Here is a 20572-nt window from a genome sequence, read left to right as displayed (position 1 = left end):
GTAACAGCACAAAGATGCAAAGTAAATTTAACAGCCAGTATGCATCCAAAAAATATATTTTATCTTGAAATATTAGCTTTTTAATAGTTTATTTTCTCTTTGGAGTAGTGTTTAATCAGTTCTGCTCTCCCCATCATTTAGACATAGGTAGTTTCCCCAAATTACAGCATAAATGTGTGTATTTTCTCATAAATGTCATATTTACAGCAACTGAAGATTTTGAAAGTGATCCTTCATCAAAAGTAGCTGTTCTGTATGGTGTAGGAGGAAACTTTTGCTCTGGGTATGACTTGAAGGAACTTGGAGAAAGCCCTCCAACTGACCTGTTTTCCTATGGCCGTGGTCCTATGGTATGGTTGATTAACATTTTTTTAATTGATATTTTGATTTTTCAAATTATTTTTTGGAAATACCCTGTATTAATCTGCATGACAGATCCAAAGAGGGTCTTTCAGGTGTTGAATGTGCATATTTTATGCATTTTGGTTTGATTCATAATGATAATTATAATAATAGCAAAGATTGTTTGCATTTATCCAGATGCTGAGTTTCTACTATAAAATAATTTAAAGATGCCCCTTTTGTGCATATTTGATGCATTTTGGTTTGATATTTATAATACTGTAATAAAGGTTGTTTGCATTTATCCAAATGCTGAGTTTCAACTATAAAAGAATTTAAAGATGCTTCTTTTGTTTAGTCCTCAATACCAGCAGAAGAAACACTTCATCTTATTGGCTGAGAATATTATAGTCTTCTTACCTTGCTTATTGAGTGGTAGGTAACTGATTGATTTCATTGTTTCATCTGTGTCAGTGTTGAATATTGTCATTTTAGACAGTGTAGCCTTGTTCATCCCACTGGGGCTCCATAAATAGACTGACTAATAAAAAGAACACTTTCATAGTTGGTTGGTGCCGTTGTTGGTAGTACAGTGCTGTAATATTATGATCTCAATGCAGGCAGGAACTTTATCCTGTTTTACAGTGGCTGAGAGAAAATCACGATTCATTCCTTCCACCACAGATGTGGCAATGTTAGCTTTGGTAGACCAAGCTCGATATTTACAGTCATATCCTTACATATAAAAGTCCCTACATACAAAAAATGTAGGTTACGAAGGCAAAGACAGAGATTTTTTTGCTTCTGTGTACGAAAATAATTCAGGTTGTGAAAGTGTGTATGTACTGTAAAGTCCGAGATTCGCCCAGGCCGCCGAGAACAATTTTAAAACTTGCGCGCCGCCAAATCAGTAGACTCGCCACCATCCTCCCTCTCTCCCATTAGTTCCTGATGCTAGTCACTGCCATAAGATCCTGCTCTCCTATTGGTCAGCTTCTGTCCCATCATGCATCTACATAAAGGTGTTCCTCGACCATTTCGTTACTTTATCGTGTTGTTTGTGAACTTAATTACTTATGTTATTAGCCATGGGTTTTAAGAATGTTGCTGAAGTTCACGGAAAGAAGAGGATGCTTTCTATGGAGACGAAGATGGAGATACAGTGGTACCTCGAGATACGAAATTAATCCGTTCCGAGGCGGCCTTCGTATAATGAGTTTTTCGTATCTTGGAACACATTTTACATGTAAAATGGCTAATCCGTTCCAAGCCCTCCAAAAACACCCCATTAAATTTCATAATAAAGCTAAATTGACCTATAAACGATGAAATACTACAACAATTTGGACCATTCAATACCTAAATTAAGACTAAAAATCCAAAACCTGTAAATAAAGTGTATATTAGTGTACAAGAAATATTATTACTGTAATGTAAAATGTGGAAGCTTACCTTTCGAGTGAGGCTATCTCCGATAGTGGCGGCAGAGGAGGAGGAGGACAAACGGCAGATAACGTACGTACGTACGTACACTTAACTTTACGAAAACACATAAAAAATTTAAGGAAAACCATAAAACTAAAATTTACGAAACACCTTAACAAAACTGTAACACTTAACTTACAAAAATCTAGAAATTATGTAAAAAAAAAATTTTTTCTTGTTTTTTATTTTTAACTTTTTTTTTTACTTTTACGTAGGCTTTTTTTTTTTTTTTTTTTTTTTTTTTTTTTTTTTTTTTTTTTTTTTTTTTTTTTTTTACAGAATTTCAACTTCACCACCGCTTTCAACGTTCTGTTTTTCATCACTTGGTTCTTCCGTTTTGCTTTCAACTTTCTGTTTTTTTTATCACTTGGTTTCTTCCTTTTTGCTTACTCCTGCTAATGCTGAAGGCCTCTTTAAAAAATAACGATCCAAGGAAGATTGCTTCTGCCTACTTTTCACAATGTTCCTGAAACGACTCAAGCAAACGTCATTGAACTGCGCAAGCATACGACCTGTGTGAGCCTTTTCGGGGTGTCTTTTTTTCGATAAACAATTGCACTTTATGAAAAGCGCCTAGAATATCTTTAATTTCTGCCGTTGTCATAGGCTCCTCCTCCTCTTCCTCGCCGCTGCTAGAGAACTCCTCTTGAACGACGTTAAGTTGCATGGCCTCCAACTCCTTCAGGTCATCCGTCATAAGCTCCTCTTGGTGCTCCTCGAGAAGGTCGTTGATGTCGTCCTCGTCGACGCCCAGCCCCATGGACTTGCCGAGTGCAATGATCTCGTCAAGATCTGGTTCCAAAACAGTTTCGGGATCATCAACTGTTTCTGACTCTGCTGCACCAGCTTCACCTACGTCGAATCCCTCGAAGTCTCTGGCGGATACGGCATCAGGCCAGAGTTTCCTCCACAAGGAATTCAAGGTTCACCTCGAAACCTCCTGCCAAGCTACGTCAATGAGTCGGATGTAAATGATGATGTCGAAATGCTCCTTCCAAAATTGACGCAAGGTGAGGTTTGTGGTATCGGTGATGTCGAAACATCTCTTGAAAAGATGTTTCGTGTACAGCTTCTTAAAGTTCGCTATCACTTGCTGGTCCATGGGCTGGAGGAGAGGGGTGGTGTTGGGCAGAAGAAAAAGAATCTTAACGAAGGAATACTCCGCTAGGATATCTTCCTCGAGGCCAGGAGGGTGGGGAGGGGCATTGTCCAACACCAGCAGACATTTCAGGGGGAGGCGCTTCTCTTGCAAAAAACTCTTCACAGTCGGGCCAAAACACAGATTTACCCACTCGGTGAACAAAAGCCTCGTTACCCAGGCTTTTGCATTAGCCCTCCACATCACTGGAAGCTTCTCCTTCAACACTTTGTGGGCCTTGAAGGCTCAAGGAGTCTCTGAGTGATACACCAGTAGGGGCTTCACCTTGCAATCCCCACTGGCGTTCGAACAAAGTGCGAGCGTAAGCTTGTCTTTCATAGGCTTATGCCCGGGTAGCTTCTTCTCTTCCTCCGTGATGTACATGTGACGAGGCATTTTTTTCCAAAAAAGGCCAGTCTCATCACAGTTGAAAACCTGCTGAGAACTGTAGCCTTCCTTGGTCATCATCTCGTCGAAAGTCTTCTTAAATGCTTCGGCCGCTTTCGTGTCCGAGCTGGCAGCCTTCCCATGACGCACCACTGAATGGATGCCAGTCCGTTTACGGAATTTCTCGAACCAGCCATGCGAAGCCTTGAACTCTGGGGTTGGCGTTGATGTCCCTTCCCCTCCCTCGTCTTCTGCCTGCTCAATCAAATTGCTGAAAATAGCACTGGCCTTGTGAGCGATTGCCGTCTCCGTTACTGTATCGCCAGCGATTTCTTTGTCTTTTATCCAGATGAGGAGCAGCCGTTCCATCTCGTCGTGCACATGGCTCCTCTTGCTGGACAAAATAGTGATGCCCTTCGATGGTGTAGTTGCTTTGATGGCATCCTTCTGTTTAAGGATGGTGCCTATTGTCGACAGATTACGGCCGTATTCCTTTGCGATCACACTCAATCGCATACCAGCTTCGTACTTGTTTATGATCTCCATCTTTGTCTCCAAAGAGAGCATGCGCTTCTTTCCGTGAATTTCAACTTTCTTGGGACCCATGACTACGTTAATTTACGTAAAGTTACACAATACACAGTCTTCGCACAACACGATAATATGTACTGCAACGAAATCACTAACGAATTTACGTTACTAAACTAAATCGTTGGAGCGAACGAATGCCGATTGCGTACGGTAAAGTTTCGGGTGCGGAGTGGCCGAGCTAAGGGACGCCAACACGTACGTATAGAAGATGCATGATGGGAGGGATGCTGTCCAATCAGAGAGAAGGATCTCATGGCTTGGCTAGCATCAGGAACCAATGGGAGAGCAGGAGGATGGTGGCGAGTCTACTATATAACTAAGATGGCGGCGTGTGGCGCGAGTTTCAAAATTGTTATCGGGCGAATCTTGGACTTTCAGAAACCTTTCGTATCTTGAAAACTTTTCGTATGTAGAGCAGTAAAATTTTTCGCATTGGCTTTCGTAACTTGGATTTTTCGTAAGTTGAGCCTTTCGTATCTCGAGGTACTACTGTAATTAAGAAGTATGAAGCTGGCCTGCGGTTGAGTGTGATTGCTAAGGAATTTTTTCCAACAAGAGGAGCATGATGAGAGGAGAGGCTGCTTCTTGTATGGATTAAGGACAAAGAAATCACTGGTGATACGATAACCGAGACTGCAATCTGCCAGAAGGCCAGCGCCATTTTCAGTGATCTGAGTGCTCAGGCCGAAGACGATGCAGGAGAAGGGATATCGAAGGCAACCCCAGACTTCAAGGCTTCTCGGGGTTGGTTTGATAAATTTCATAAACGGACTGGCATCCATTCGGTGGTACGGCATGGGGAGGCTGCCAGCTTGGACACGGAAGCTGCCCAAGCCTTTGTTAAGATGTGCGACGAGATGACAATCAAGGAAGGCTTCAGTTCTCAGCAAGTCTTCAACTGTGACGAGACTGGCCTTTTTTGGAAAAAGTGCCTCGTCGGACGTATATCACAGAGGAAGAGAAGAAGCTACCCGGCCATAAGCCTATGAAAGACAGGCTTATGCTTGCACTTTGTTCTAATGCCAGTGGGGATTGTAAGGTGAAGCTCCTACTTGCGTATCATTCCAAGACTCCTCGAGTCTTCAAGTCCCACAAAGTGGTAAAGGAGAAGCTTCCGGTGATGTGGAGGGCTAATGCGAAAGCCTGGGTAAAGAGACTTTTGTTCACCGAGTGGGTAAATCTGTGTTTCGGCCTGACTGAAGAAATTCCTGGAAGAGAAATGCTTCCCTCTGAAATGTCTGCTGTTGTTGGAGAATGCCCTTGCTCACCATCCTGGCCTCGAGGAAGATATCTTAAGGGACTATTCTTTCATCAAGGTTCTTTATCTTCTGCCTAACACCACCCGTCCCCTCCAGCCAATGGACCAGCAAGTGATATCGAACTTCAAGAAGCTGTATACAAAATATCTTTTCAAGAGATGTTTCGACATCACCGATACCACAAACCTCATCCTGCGGGAAGTTTGGAAGGAGCATTCCGATATCGTCATATGCTTCCAACTCATCGATCAAGCTTGGCAGGAGGTTTCGAGGTGAACCTTGAATTCTTTGTGGAGGAAACTGTAGCCTGATGCTGTATCCACCTGAGACTTCGAGGGATTCAACGTGGGCGAAGCTGATGCAGATTCAGAAACAGTTGACAATCCTGAAACTATTTCGCAATCAGATCTTGACAAGATCATTGCACTTGGCAAGTCCTTGGGGCTGGTTGTCGATGAGGACGACATCAATGACCTTCTCGAGGAGGACCAAGAGGAGCTTACGACAGATGACCTGAAGGAGTTGGAGGCCATGCAACTTAACGTCGTTCAAGAAGAGTTCTCTAGCAGTGGCAAGGAGGAGGATGAGGACCCTATTACAATGGCAGAAATTAAGGATGTTCTAGCTGCTTTTCATAAAGTGCAAACATTTGTAGAAAAGAGACACCCCAAAAAGGCTTACACTGGTTGTATGCTTGCTTAGTTTGATGACGTTTGCCTAAGTCATTTCAGGAACATTGTGAAAAGCAGGCAGAAGCAATCTTCCTTGGATAGTTATTTTTTAAAGAGGCCTTTAGTAGTAAGCAAACAGGAAGGTCCAAGTGATACGAAAAAAAACAGAAAATTGGAAGTGGTGAAGAAATTGAAAGTTAAAAAAAATGTAAAAATCAGAAAAAAGCAAAAAAAAAAAGAAATTTAATTATAAGTTTTTTGTAAAGTTAAGTGTTAATGTTTTCTGCCATTTGTTAATGTGTTTCGTAAAGTTTAGTGTCAATATTTTCTGCAAATTTTTAATGAGTTTCGTAAAGTTAAGTGTTTCTGCCATTTGTCCTCTTCCTCTGCCGCCACTGTCGGACATCGCCTCACTCGAAAGGTAAGGTTCCACATTTTACTACATACGTACGTTCATGTACGTATATCATTTCTTGTACCCTGCACACTAATACACTTTATTTACAGGTACAGTCACGGTTAGGTTAGGTATTGAATGGTCCAAATTGTTGTATTTCATTCTTTATTGGTCAATTTAGCTTTATTATAAAATTTACTGTGGTGTTTTTGTAGGGCTTGGAAAGAAATAGGCAATTTACATGTAAAACGTAGTTCTAGATAGGAAAAAATCAGGTTACGAAGGCCGCTTTGGAATGGATTAATTTCATAATCTGAGGCACTACTGTACTCATTTTTTTTCCTGGTCCGAGAGTGTTTTGCAATGCTGTGCCTCGTTGCTAAGATTTCCTAACTGTCTGTTGTGGAAAACTAAGTTCATAGTGTTTGAGTTTCCAGTGGAATAGTTTTTCTAATAATATTCCCTTCTTTCATGTTAAAGCACAGTAATTCCTCTGGTTTCCTCATTGTTAGTTTTATCACTCAAGTTTATGGCAGTTTTTTGTTCAAAATAATTAAGAAAAATTAAAATTGACTTGTCAATCTATGGATCTTTAAGTATGACAGTAATAAATGTTAAATTACTATAAATGGATACATATTTTAAATATGTACATATATATATATATATATATATATATATATATATATATACTATCATACATATATGTGTGTGTGTATATATATATATATATATAATATATATATATATATATATATATATATATATTTATATATACATATGTTTATATATACATACATATATATATATATATATATATATTATATATATATATATAAATATATATATATACATATATATATATATATATATATATATATATATATAAATATATATATATATATATACTATTATATATAGATATATATATATATATATATATATATATATAGACATACATATACCTATTACATATACATATATATATATATATATATATATATATATATGTATATATATAGATATATGTATGTGTGTATATATATAGATATATATATATATATAGATCTATATATATATATATAATATATATCTGTACTGTATATTATATATATATATATATATCTATATATAATATATATATATATATCTAGATAGATATATATCGATATACTATAGATTATATATTACTATATATAATATATCTATATGATATATCTATATCTTATAATATTATATTATTAATTATATATAATATATATATATATATATATATATATATAATACACCGATATATATATAATATATATATATACACCTATATATGATTATATAGATATAAATATTATTATTATATATATAATTATATATATATTAGATATATAGAAGATACATAATATATATATATATATATATCATATATATGAATATATATATAATATATATATATATTCTATATAGATATATATATATATATATATATATATATATATATATATTATAGATATATATATATATATATCAGAATATAATATATATATATAATATACAGTGGAGCCTCGACATACGAAAGTCCCAACTTATGAAAAATTCAATTTACGAAAGCAAAGGCGAAGATTTTTTTGCCTCTGCATACGAAAATAATTCAGGTTACGAAAGGGTGTTACTGTAAAGTCCGGAGATTCGCTCGGACCACTGAGAACAATTTTAAAACTCTCACGCCGCCAACTGAGTAGACTGGCTACCATCCTCCCACTCTCTCATTGGTTCCTGATGCTAGTCACTGCCATAAGATCCAGCTCTCCTATTGGTCAGCATCTACCCCATCATGCTCTACGTAAAGGCGTCGTTCGGCCACTCCGTAGCTCCAGCGTTATCGTACGCACGCAGAATTCGTCAAGGAATACGGCCAAAATATGTTGACGATAGGCACCCTCCTTTAGCAGAAGTAAGCCATCAAAGCAGCTACACCTTCCAAGGGTGTGACTTTTTTGTCCAACAAGAGGAGCCATGTGCATAACGAGATGGAGAGGCTGCTTCTTGTACAGATTGAGGACAAAGAAATCGCTGCCAATACGATAACCGAGATGGCAATCAGCCAGAAGGCCAGCACTATTTTCGGCGATTTGATTGCCCAGGCCGAAGATGACGGAGGAGAAGGGACATTGATGCCAACCCCAGACTTCAAGGCTTCTTGGGGGATGGTTTGATAAATTCCGTAAACGGACTGGCATCCATTCGGTGGTGAAGAACTTGAAATTTTGTAAAAAAACGTAAAGTAAAAAAAAAAAAAAAAAAAATGTAAAAAAAAAAAAAAAAAAAAAAATAATAATTTTTATACATTTAACTTCCCTGCCAGATATATACTTAGCTATAGACTCCGTCGTCCCCGACAGAAATTCAAATTTCGCGGCACACGCTACAGGTAGGTCAGGTGATCTACCGCACTGCCCTGGGTGGCAGGACTAGGAACCATTCCCGTTTTCTAATCAGATTTCCTCTGTCGCCCGGACCATCAACATTGTTGTTGGTTCCTCTTGACTGGATTTTCTTTTTTCATCGACAATTGATCTTCTTGACCGACTTTTGGTGACGTATCTGGATTGTTGGATTGGCATACGCTTTTGTGGACTGTTTTTGTGGACTTGCTTTGGAATTTTCTTAGAATGTCTGACGCCGGAATGGTGATGAGATATTGTGTGAATGTAGGCTGTAAGGTGAGGTTGCCGAAAGCTTCGGTCGACCCTCACACCGTTTGTAAAGGTTGCAGAGAGTATGAATGTTCTTTTACTAACACATGTAAGGAATGCGAGAATTTGAGTGAGAAAGAGTGGAAGAATCTAACTACTTATTTGAAAAAGTTAGAAAGAGAGAGAATGAGGAAAGCTTCCTCTAGAAGTATGAGTGGTTCTAGATCTAATGAGCTAGTTCCTAGTTTGGGAACTTCCTCTCCTCTTGTAAGAATTGCCACTTCTCCTTCCTTTTCAGTCTCTTCACCTATTGCAGATCCTGCAGATTTGGCAAAGGAACTTGCGGATCTAAAAGCCGCTTTCAAAATCATGGAAAACAAAATGGCTGCTTTGCAAGGTAAGGCTAGTGATAATACAGTGGACAGTGATATGAGTGTCCCCAGTGTAGTGGAGGGGGCGTCTGGTCGGCTCCACAACGCTCTCAGGTCCAGACCTCTTCCAAGCTCCCAAGCCTAGAGGAGAAGGAATGTCAAAAACCGTAAGGAGGTTGTGGAGATTCCCCACCAATCAGGTGTCCCTTCGGCAGGTTCTGCGACACCCCAGACTGCCAGGGATCGCTATTGTAAAAGCGTCCTGCGTGAGTGTTTTTCATCTTCTGAATCTTCGTCTCCTAGACGCAGTTGGAGGGATTCTGATCGCTCGCGACCATTGAAGAGGAGTTGGAAAGCACCGGCTCTGGACTCGAGCCCGGAACGCTTCCCAGAGGAGTCTCCTTCGGATGTTAAGAGGGCAAAGAGAGCCCTATTGTCACCCGTAGTTGGCGTGGAACCTCTAGACACCTCTACTCCTCCTTCGCCTCCTCCCGAAGAGGAGAAGGAGGAGGCTACTAAGAGAATCCTCCTCTCCATGCAAGAACAAATATCTTCATTAGTGGGAGTGCTCTCAAAGGAACCTCCTCGAAGGAAAGATACTTCTCTTCCCATCAAGAGGTCCTCTCGACGTATGGAGGTCCCTACATACAGGCGCGAAGCTCCTTCCAGGAGCAAGGAGCCAACCAAACGCAAGGCGCCAGATAGGAGTGAGGAGTCATTCAGGCGCGTGGCACCAGCCAGGAGTGAAGAATTAATCAGACGGGAGTCGACTAGACGCGTGACTCCGGTCAGGAGTGAGGAGCCAACCAGGAGTGCGACTCCAACCAGGTGCGAGGAGCCAAACAGGCGTGTGGCGCCAACCAGGAGTGAGGAGTCACCCAAGAGGCGGGAGCCAGGAGCCAGGAGTGAGGAGCCTCCCAAGAGGCAGGAGTCAGGAGCCAGGAGTGAGGAGTCTCCCAGGAGGCAGGAGTCAGGAGTCAGGAGGCAGGAGTCAAGAGTCGGAAGCCAACCAAGAGGCAAGGTTCGACGAGACTAGTATCCGAGAGAGTTTTTGGTGACTCTTCCCCAGACAGAAGCACCTCCCCTTCGGATCGAAGGAGGTCTTGGAAAGACTCATCCTCCAAACGGGATCGTTCTCCCTCTTCCGATCGTGTATTAGAAGAGGTGTCAGAAGACGAGTCCCCTATAAATGAGGGACTGTCTAACTACAAAACATTAGCCTCCTTATTGCTTCAAGAGTATGGAGACTCTCTTAGCCCGGCTGCTCCTCCTTCGCCTCGTTCGCTCTTCTCGAGTACCACGACCGTAAAGTCCTCTGCTTTTCTTAAAATGAAACCAGCGATTTCTATGAAGAAGGCCCTCCAGTCTCTAGATTCATGGATGGGCAAGAAGAAAGAGTTGGGCTAAACAGTGTTTTGCATGCCTCTTTCCAAACTCCTTGGAAGGAGAGGCATTTGGTACGGGACAGGAGAAGCCATGGGGCTTTCTCTCCCTGCATCAGCAGACGCAGACTTCTCAAATCTGGTTGATGCTTCCAGACGACACTCATTAGGATCGGCCAGATCGACATGGAGCGTTTCGGAGTTGAACCACCTTCTTAAGGGACTCTTCATCGTTTTAGAGGTGTTCAATTTCCTAGACTGGTCTCTCGGAGTACTTGCTAAGAAGTCTCAGGACACGGAATTTCTTAACAACCCAGAAGTTCTACATAGCGTCCTGGCATGTAAGGATAAGGCAGTCCAAGACGGCTCGGGGGAGGTTTCCTCCCTTTTTGGAGCAGGCTTGCTAAAAAAGAAATCAGTGTATGCTTCCCTCTTGTCTAAAACTGTATCTCCGAGTCAGAGAACCGCTTTACTGTTCTCCCCTTTGTCCGATCATCTGTTCCCTTCTCAGCTGGTAAAAGATATTTCACGCTCACTAACTGAGAAGGCGACACAAGACCTCCTTGTGCAGACATCGAAGAAGAATCGTCCTATAGTGTCAACTCTTAAGAAGGACCCTCGTCCTCCTCAGCAGCGTGTGGAGGTGCAGCGGCTCGTCCCCCCTCCAGAAAGAAGAGCTCAGATAAAAGAGGAAGGTCTTCCTTCCGGCCCTTCAAGAAGGGAAAATGACTCTCAGATCCTCCAACACCAGTAGGCGCAGACTCCTGAACTACGCAGGACCTCCGGGGCGCTGAGAGGAGCCGACTCTTGGTCGGTGTCGGTTCTAAGGAAGGGATACATCATCCCCTTCAAAGACAGTCCTCCCCTAACCTCTACTCCTCGGGAACTGTCCGCAAGATACAGAGATCCTATAATGAGAGATATGCTCCTTCGAATGGTGGAGCAAATGTGGGAAAAGGAGGCCATCGAACTGGTGCAGGATCCACACTCCCCGGGATTTTACAATTGCCTTTTCCTAGTGACAAAGGCTTCGGGGGGGTGGAGACCGGTACTGGACGTAAGCGCGTTGAACCGATTTGTAGAAAAGAAGAAGTTCCGAATGGAAACGTCCTCCTCGGTGATGTCAGCCCTACGTCCAGGAGATTGGATGGTCTCTCTGGACTTACAAGACGCGTATTTCCATGTCCCCATTCACCACTCATCGAAAAAATATCTTCGGTTCATGATAGGGGGCTAGATTTTTCAATTCAGGGCTCTGTGTTTCGGCCTGTCTACAGCTCCTCAGGTCTTCACCAACCTGATGGCGAATGTAGCGAAATGGCTTCATCTAGAGGGAATCAACATCTCCCTCTACTTAGACGACTGGTTAATCAGGGCCAAGTCAGAGAGCCAGTGTTTGGAGGACCTGATGATAACACAAAATCTGATACAGTCTCTGGGATTACTCGTAAACCTCGAGAAGTCACAACTGATCCCCAGCCAGAACCTGGTTTATCTGGAGATTCAGATGGATTCTCGGGGTTTTCGGGTGTTTCCTTCGCAAGAGAGAGTCACTCGAGGCTTGTCAAAGATCTCGAACTTCTTAGAGAGAGAACACAGTTCAGCGAGGGAATATTTGAGTCTGTTAGGGACTCTGTCCTCGCTAGAGAAGTTCTTCACTCTAGGGAGGCTTCACATTCGCCCTCTTTAGTTTTTCCTAAAAAAGGTATGGAGTTGGAAGACGGGGCAACTCTCAGACTCTTTTCCGATTCCTCAGGAGGTGAAGAATCACTTGAAGTGGTGGTTCATTCCTCTCAAAAAGAATGAAGGCTTGTCTCTTGCCCTGCGGAACCCCAACCAAGTGTTATTTTCCGACGCTTCGGAGTCGGAATGGGGAGCAACGCTAGGAACAAGGGAGGTGTCAGGCACCTGGACAAAGGAACAGGTGTCTTGGCATATCAATTGCAAGGAACTAGTAGCCATACACCTAGCCTTAAGGTTCTTTGAGGAGGTAGTCAGAGGCAGGGTGGTTCAGATAAACGCGGACAACACCACGGCTCTGGCTTACATCCGCAAACAAGGAGGGACTCATTCGTTCTCCCTCTACCAGCTAACAAGAGATCTGTTAATATGGACAGAGGAAAGAGGTATAACTCTCCTCACCAGATTTGTGCAGGGGAAACGAAACGTGAGAGCAGACAGACTAAGCAGGAGAAATCAGGTCCTTCCCACAGAGCGGACTCTACACGCAGAAGTGTGTCAAAGTCTGTGGTCCCTGTGGGGGATGCCTCACATAGACCTGTTTGCTACGTTCCTCTCCAAAAGGATAGAGATATTTTGCTCGTTAGTGGAAGATCCAAGAGCCTTTGCAATCGACGCTTTTCTCCTAGATTGGTCGGGCCTAGATGCCTACGCCTTTCCCCCATTCAAGATTCTGGGGGAAGTGCTCAGGAAATTTGTGGCTTCAAAGGGGACGAGGTTGACCCTCATAGCCCCATTTTGGCCAGCCCAAGAATGGTTCACGGAGGTACTGGAGTGGATGGTGGACTTCCCCAGATCTCTGCCAAGCAGAACAGATCTACTCAGACAACCCCACTTTGAGAGGTTTCATCACAACCTCCCATCGAAAGACTTGTCAGAGCGAGAGGGTTTTCTCGCAAGGCTGCAAGCGCTATCGCTAGAGCCCGCAGATCCTCTACTAGGCGAGTATACCAATCAAAGTGGGAAGTCTTTAGGAGATGGTGTAGGACGAAGAAGCTGTCCTCCTCCAGTACCTCTGTAACCAACATTGCCGATTTCCTCCTTTTTCTTAGAGAGGAATCGCAACTTTCTGTGTCAACCATCAAGGGATACAGGAGTATGCTGTCAGCAGTATTCCGGAATCGAGGGCTGGAGATGGCAGAGAATAAGGATCTCCACGATTTGATTCGGTCTTTCGAGACTTCGAAATCGAGAACTCCGAGAACACCTAGCTGGAATATGGATGTGGTCCTGAAATTCCTCGCCTCGGACAAATTTGAACCTCTACATCTTGCCTCCTTTCGGGATATTACTAGGAAATGTTTATTCCTATTGTCCCTCGCGACAGCCAAAAGGACGAGCGAATTGCACGCTCTGGACTCTAAAGTTGGTTTTAAAGGAGATTCGGCTATCTGTTCGTTCCAGACATTATTTCTGGCGAAAAATGAGAACCCTTCAAAGCCTTGGCCCAGGAGCTTTGAAGTAAAAGGCCTATCTAACCTGGTAGGTAGAGAGATAGAAAGGTCTCTTTGCCCGGTTAGGGCTCTTAAATTTTATCTTGATAAAAAGAAGCAGATGGGAGGTTGTCAACAGGGTCTTTGGTGTGCTGTGAAGAACCCCGAAAGACTCATGTCTAAAAACGCCTTAGCCTTCTTTGTGAGAAGTGTGATTATTGAGGCGCACAAGAATTGCCCGGATGAATCCTTCAGACTTCTAAGAGTTAAAACTCATGAAGTAAGGGCGGTAGCCACGTCGCTAGCGTTTCAAAAGAATATGTCGCTGAAGAATATCCTAGAAGCTACATATTGGAGATGCAATTCAGTTTTTGCATCTCATTACCTGAAGGATGTAAGGGTGACCTATGAGAAATGCTTCTCTCTCGGTCCATTTGTGTCAGCAGATACAGTACTGGGACTTGGAGCAAAGACTGATCCTTAAAAAATTTTTATTTTAGATGTACATAAACCCTCTGGTCAGATATGTTCTTGGTTTCCTGCTAGCAGGAGTGCTTGGTGTCGCACAGGCGGCCGCTGCCATTGCTAGTAGGGGACTAGGTGTGTATATGGCTAGTAGGGAGGTACAAATTTTTTTTTGTTCTCTTATAAAGTGTACGTGATTTTTTATGTTTCGAGTTATTGGTGGTTTGTAAGGAGTTTGGGGATAACCCCTTGCAATCTTTAGAACTAACATGAATGTTAGGATCAGGTGATCGGGATCGGTGTTGTGCTCCTTGAACAAGGTGTATTGTCATGTTAGTGGAATAGCACCCAATGACAAAGGCCTTTAGGCTCTGCCGAGTAAGTAGATAAGACCCCATTGGCAGACCCACAGGAACTCTTAGCCATAGATCAATATCTCGCTGAGGCTCTTGAGGTGAAACAGACTCCTGGGCAGTAGCCACGAAGTCTTCCGCCTAATCAGGTAGGAACCAAGGTTTTATTAATACCTACAACATATGTTGTTTACCTGTCTATTTCAGTAGTTAGCTGTCTCTTACCCACCACCAATGGGTGCCAATCAGCTAAGTATATATCTGGCAGGGAAGTTGAATGTATAAAAATGATATTGTCATGATACAATAAAGTTTTATACATACTTACCTGACAGATATATACGATTAATGGCCCACCCAGCCTCCCCGCAGGAGACAGGTGGAAGAGAGGAAATCTGATTAGAAAACGGGAATGGTTCCTAGTCCTGCCACCCAGGGCAGTGCAGTAGATAACCTGACCTACCTGTAGCGTGTGCCGTGAAATTTGAATTTCTGTCGGGGACGACGGAGTCTATAGCTAAGTATATATCTGTCAGGTAAGTAGTATGTATAAAACTTTATTGTATCATGACAATATCATTTTAATTTTAAAGTTTTTTTGTAAAGTTAAGTGTTAATGTTTTCTGCCATTTGTTAATGTGTTTCGTAAAGTTTAGTGTTAATGTTTTCTGCCATTTTTTAATGAGTTTCGTAAAGTTAAGTGGTCATGTTTTCTGCCATTTATCCTCCTCCTGCGTCCCCACTTTCAGAGATCACCACACTCGAAATATAAGGTTCCACATTTTACTACATACGGATGTACGTACAGTATTTCTTGTACCATGTACACTAATACACTTTATTTACAGGTATGTAGTACATATTAGTAGTATATGTAGTTTAAGTTAGGTATTGAATGGTCCAAATTGTTGTATTTCATTGTTTATTGGTCAATTTAGCTTTATTATAAAATTTAATGGGGTGTTTTTGTAGGGCTTGGAACGAATTACACAATTTACATGTAAAATTTGGTTCAAGATACGAAAAAATCAGGTTACGAAGGCCACTTCAGAATGGATTAATTTCGTATCCTGAGCACTACTGTGTGTATATATATATATATATATATATAGATATATAGATATATATATTATATATATTATTATATCATAATATATATGATATATATATATATATATATATATTAATAATATATATATAATATAATATATATAATACATTTATTCGATATATATATAATATCTATATAGAATATATATATAATATAATATATATATATATATATATTATATTATATATATATTATATATATATATATATAATATATATACAGAGGTCCCCCCGTATTCGCGGGGGATGCGTACCAGACCCGCCCGCGAATAGTTAGAATCCGCGAATGTTTGGAACCCCCCTCTAAAAATGCTCATAAACTGTCCTGGACATGCAAACACCAAAGTATCCCTTAAAGACCATCCTTCATCAAATATACATAAAATATCCTATTATGGTTCATATTAATCTTGGAAAATATTATTAATACTATTTTAAAGTAAATCTTACATTTTATGTTTATACATAAATACATACTATGTACGTACTGAATGACTTAGTTACGTATGTGAAAATAATTCAGTCTCCCCATAAGTATTCGGTCATGCACGTTTTCTTTCATACTGTTACTATTTGAGACATCCATTTTCTTTTTACAATGGAATGTGAAATCACAAATACCAAATGTCTACTTAAAGTATTATCCTACATCAAATATACCATTGAATTGGTATTATTAATATAATTTTAAAGTAATTTTAAACATTTTACCATTAGAAATATATAAACAGCCAATAGCACAGAGGAGAGAGAGAAGAGAGGAGAAAGGAGAAGGGGGGAATTGGAGGAGACGACTGAGAGACAGAGAGAGAGAGAGAGAGAGAGAGAGAGAGAGAGAGAGAGAGGGTTGTCCTTATTTAAAAGAGTGAAATGGATAGATTATTGTACTTCTTTAAAATACTATCACATGTGAATTTTGAGATTAGTTATTATTATTATTATTATTATTATTATGCGAAAATATTAATAAACATACACATGTACCATAGAAATTATCTCATATATATCAGCAAAAGAGAAAGAGATGGCAACACTGGATTTGACAGTTGGAACCCAGCCAACAAGCTGGCTACGCAACAAGACACGGGGTTACACAATTCTTTTTATTTATAAACTAAAATCTTGCTAATTCACTTTAGTATTTTCTTTAATGAATTTATATTATTGCTGTTTACATTAATATTGATATTTGAAAATTAGTAAATCATCATCACCAAAAAAAAATACATCGCTTTAAGAGAGAGAGAGAGAGAGAGAGAGAGAGAGAGAGAGAGAGAGATTATCGTAGTATTTGTAAAATACTTTCACATATGATTTTTGTAATTACAGTTATTATTATTATTATTATTAATTATTATTATTATTATTATTATTATTATTATTATTTGAAAATATTAATAAACATATTACGCATATATGTACCATAAAAATCTCTCATCTCAGTAAAAGAGAGAGAGAGAGAGAGAGAGAGAGAGAGAGAGAGAGAGAGAGAGAGAGAGAGAAGGTGGAAATCTCATGAGCAGTTGATGGCAACAACAAATCAGCTCCTTCCCCCTCCGGTCACTTAACTTGATACATATATCTGAGTTTTTTTGAGAAAGAATCTGAATGGGATTTCCTTCATTCTTCCATAATTTTTAAAATTTATAAGCAAAAATCTTACTAATTCACTATGGTATTTTCTTTAATGAATTGATATTATTGCTGTATAAATCAAAATTAATATTTGAAAATAGTAAATCATTTATTTATCATACAAAAAAACATACATCTTTGTAGTAGAGAGAAAGAGAGAGAGAATTATTATTTTTATTATGTGATATTTAAACTTATTAAACTTACTAATACAGTATTATTCAAAATTAATATTTGAAAATTAGTAAATCATTTTTGTATCATAAAAATGTATTTAGTCATGAAAATAAACATCAAAATACACTAATTAGTGATTATTTTCGTCGGAAAATTCCGCGAATGGGCGAGTCCGTCCGCGAATAATTTCTAGATAGGTTCCAAAGAAAAACCCGCGAATGTGTGAGTCCGCGAATACAGGGGGAACACTGTATATAATATATATATATAATATAATATATATATATATATATATATACATATATACACATACATACATACATACATACATACATACATACATACACACACATTAATACAATATTATTATATAATATATAATAATATATATATATATATATATATATAAATATATAGGTGTAGTATAATTATTAAATAGATATTATATAATATATATAATATATATATATAGATATATATATATATATAATATATAGGTATGTATGTACATATGTATATAATATATATATATATATATATATATATATATATATATATATACAGTAGTACCTCGAGATACGAAAGGCTCAACTTACGAAAAATCCAAGTTACGAAAGGTTGTTGCTGTAAAGTCCCGAGATTTGCCCGGACCACCGAGAACAATTTTAAAACTCCCGCGCCGCCAACTGAGTAAACTCGACACCATCCTCCCGCTCTCCCATTGGTTCCTGATGCTAGTCACCCCATAAGGTCCTGCTCTCCTATTGGTCAGCATCTACCCCTTGTGCTTTAAGCTTTCTATTGGTAAAAGGTTGCTGTAAATTGAAAAACTTATTCATGCAATACATTTAATAAAGAAAACATTAGGTAAAGATAGAATAAAGAATAGAAATGAATGGTTATTATACTGTTTGGTAGTTTCAGTAGTTGAAGAGAGTTAATGAAAATTTATGGCTTACTGTGTAAAAGTGATTGCTTGTTGATCGTTCGATATTCGTAAGTGCTGGATGTAAACAGACATTTGGAAGCTTTTTTTTGTTTGTTTATTATAGTTAATGGTTACTTAATAATTATTTGAAATGAGTACATGCAATACATTTAATAAAAAAAATTGTGAATTAGATATCATAAAATATAAAATAAATCAGACTGCCAACAAATACGTATTTTTTAGAATTCTTCTTCTGTTTTATTATTACGTTACGTATACGCATGTTTCATTATAGCTGTCAGTAACTCGGTATCTTCATTAGGTAAAGATAGAATAAAGAATAGAAATGAATGGTTATTATACTGTTTGGTGGTTTCATTAGTTGAAGAGAGATACTAATGACAATTTATGGCTTACTGTGTGCTAGGAAAAATGATTGCTTGGCGCTCGTTCGATACTCTAAGACGGGTAAGAGCTGGATGTAAACAATCGATCGGAAGGTTTGTTTTTTGTTTGTTTGTGTATTATAGTTAATGATTAATTAATAATTATTTGAAATGAGTACATACTGATTATTTATACATTTTATTGGCATATTCTAAGCTTTTAGCTCTTAGGTTTAGATGTCAGAATCATAGACTAGGCTACAGTGGCAACCGCTAACGTAGGCTAGGCTTATTGCTAAGGGACATATGCTAAAGTCCTAATATATGCAGTAAAAATGGGGTTGAACATTACATGCAGTTGAATATTACTCAAGTATGTACAGTGTTTTGCCTTTTTGGAGTCATATTTCTTCCGTCGTAACCCTAGAACATGTGTTTTATGCCTGGAAATATAATTTACTGGGGTGTTTTTGTAGGGCTTGGAACGGATTAGCCATTTTACATGTAAAATGTGTTCCAAATTACGAAAAACTCATAATGCGAAGGCCGTCTCGGAACGGATTAATTTCGTATCTCGAGGTACCACTGTATATATATATACAGGCGGCCCTCGGTTAGCGGCAGGGGTTCCGTTCCTGGCCACCGACTCCAAGCGATTTTCGATGCTGAGCGATTTTAAAGCCTACGGCTTTAAAATTCTAGACCAGTCAAAGGCGCCGTAATCCCACAACGGCGCAATAAGTAAAATTATATTTATGCAGTATAGTACTATAGAATTTACTGTACAGTACATGTGGGTGTCTAGAGTATGTAAAGATATAATAAAGTTTATACAGTGTACAGGTAGCTGTAGTGTTCAGGTTACGATCATTAGTCTTACGATAGTCCGATTTTATGAGAGATCAAATTACAATTCCCTAACTTTATCCATCTTCTAGTTACATAAGTTCAATAACAGCAAAAGAGAATGATGAAAGTATGGTTTTAACGTTATACTTGTTGCGTGAACGTGTACAGCCATGAACAACCGAACGAGAAAAGACTTTTTTTTTTTTTTTTCTAAGTACAACCGAACTGGATAACATCTGTTTGGCTTGTATTTCGATCATCGTACTACAGTGCAACATTGCCGTATTTGTTATAAATGGCGTTATGTATAGAATAGAACTGAGATATCTTAATGTAATAACTTTATTCGCTATAGATCAGAGATCAATATAGATTAAAGATCAATCGGGAAACATACCGTTAAATTTAAACCTAGTTATAACTGAAGCTGAGAAAACTGTTCAAGCTGCTAATGACTATTATTGTACATCGGCAACAAGGATAAAACTGCAGTAAACGTCTGCCATCACACACAACTGTAGATAAAATTGGGATAAAATAATTTTAATCAAAACTACTGTGCTTGAAAGAACACATTTTACTGTTGGTTTCATGCCGATATAAGATAAATAACGTAAAGTTCGTATTACGATGATATAAAGGATTATTGCGAACGGAATCATGTAATTTTTTACGCAATAAACATGCCGCCAATGTAATCTGTTAACGAAAAAAATAGTAGTTCACATTCACAACGAGACATATTCAATAAATATTTCCACCTAAAAACACGCTGTATAA

At 39.2% G+C, this 20572-nt stretch overlaps 1 protein-coding gene across 2 annotated transcripts in view; it reads left to right on the top strand.

The window, feature by feature from the left end:
- Positions 1–20572, top strand: part of LOC135216783 (enoyl-CoA hydratase EchA19-like) — a 346923-nt gene that overhangs the window by 102877 nt on the left and 223474 nt on the right. For both annotated transcript variants that reach the window (XM_064252275.1, XM_064252267.1), the window contains one exon: positions 208–350. In XM_064252275.1, coding sequence (XP_064108345.1) covers positions 208–350 — 143 coding nt within the window. The remainder of the gene's footprint in view (positions 1–207; positions 351–20572) is intronic.

Source organism: Macrobrachium nipponense, chromosome 19 (genome assembly GCF_015104395.2).
Source record: "Macrobrachium nipponense isolate FS-2020 chromosome 19, ASM1510439v2, whole genome shotgun sequence".
NCBI classification, from domain to species: Eukaryota; Metazoa; Arthropoda; class Malacostraca; order Decapoda; family Palaemonidae; genus Macrobrachium; species Macrobrachium nipponense.
This window is presented reverse-complemented; position numbering and strand designations above follow the sequence as displayed.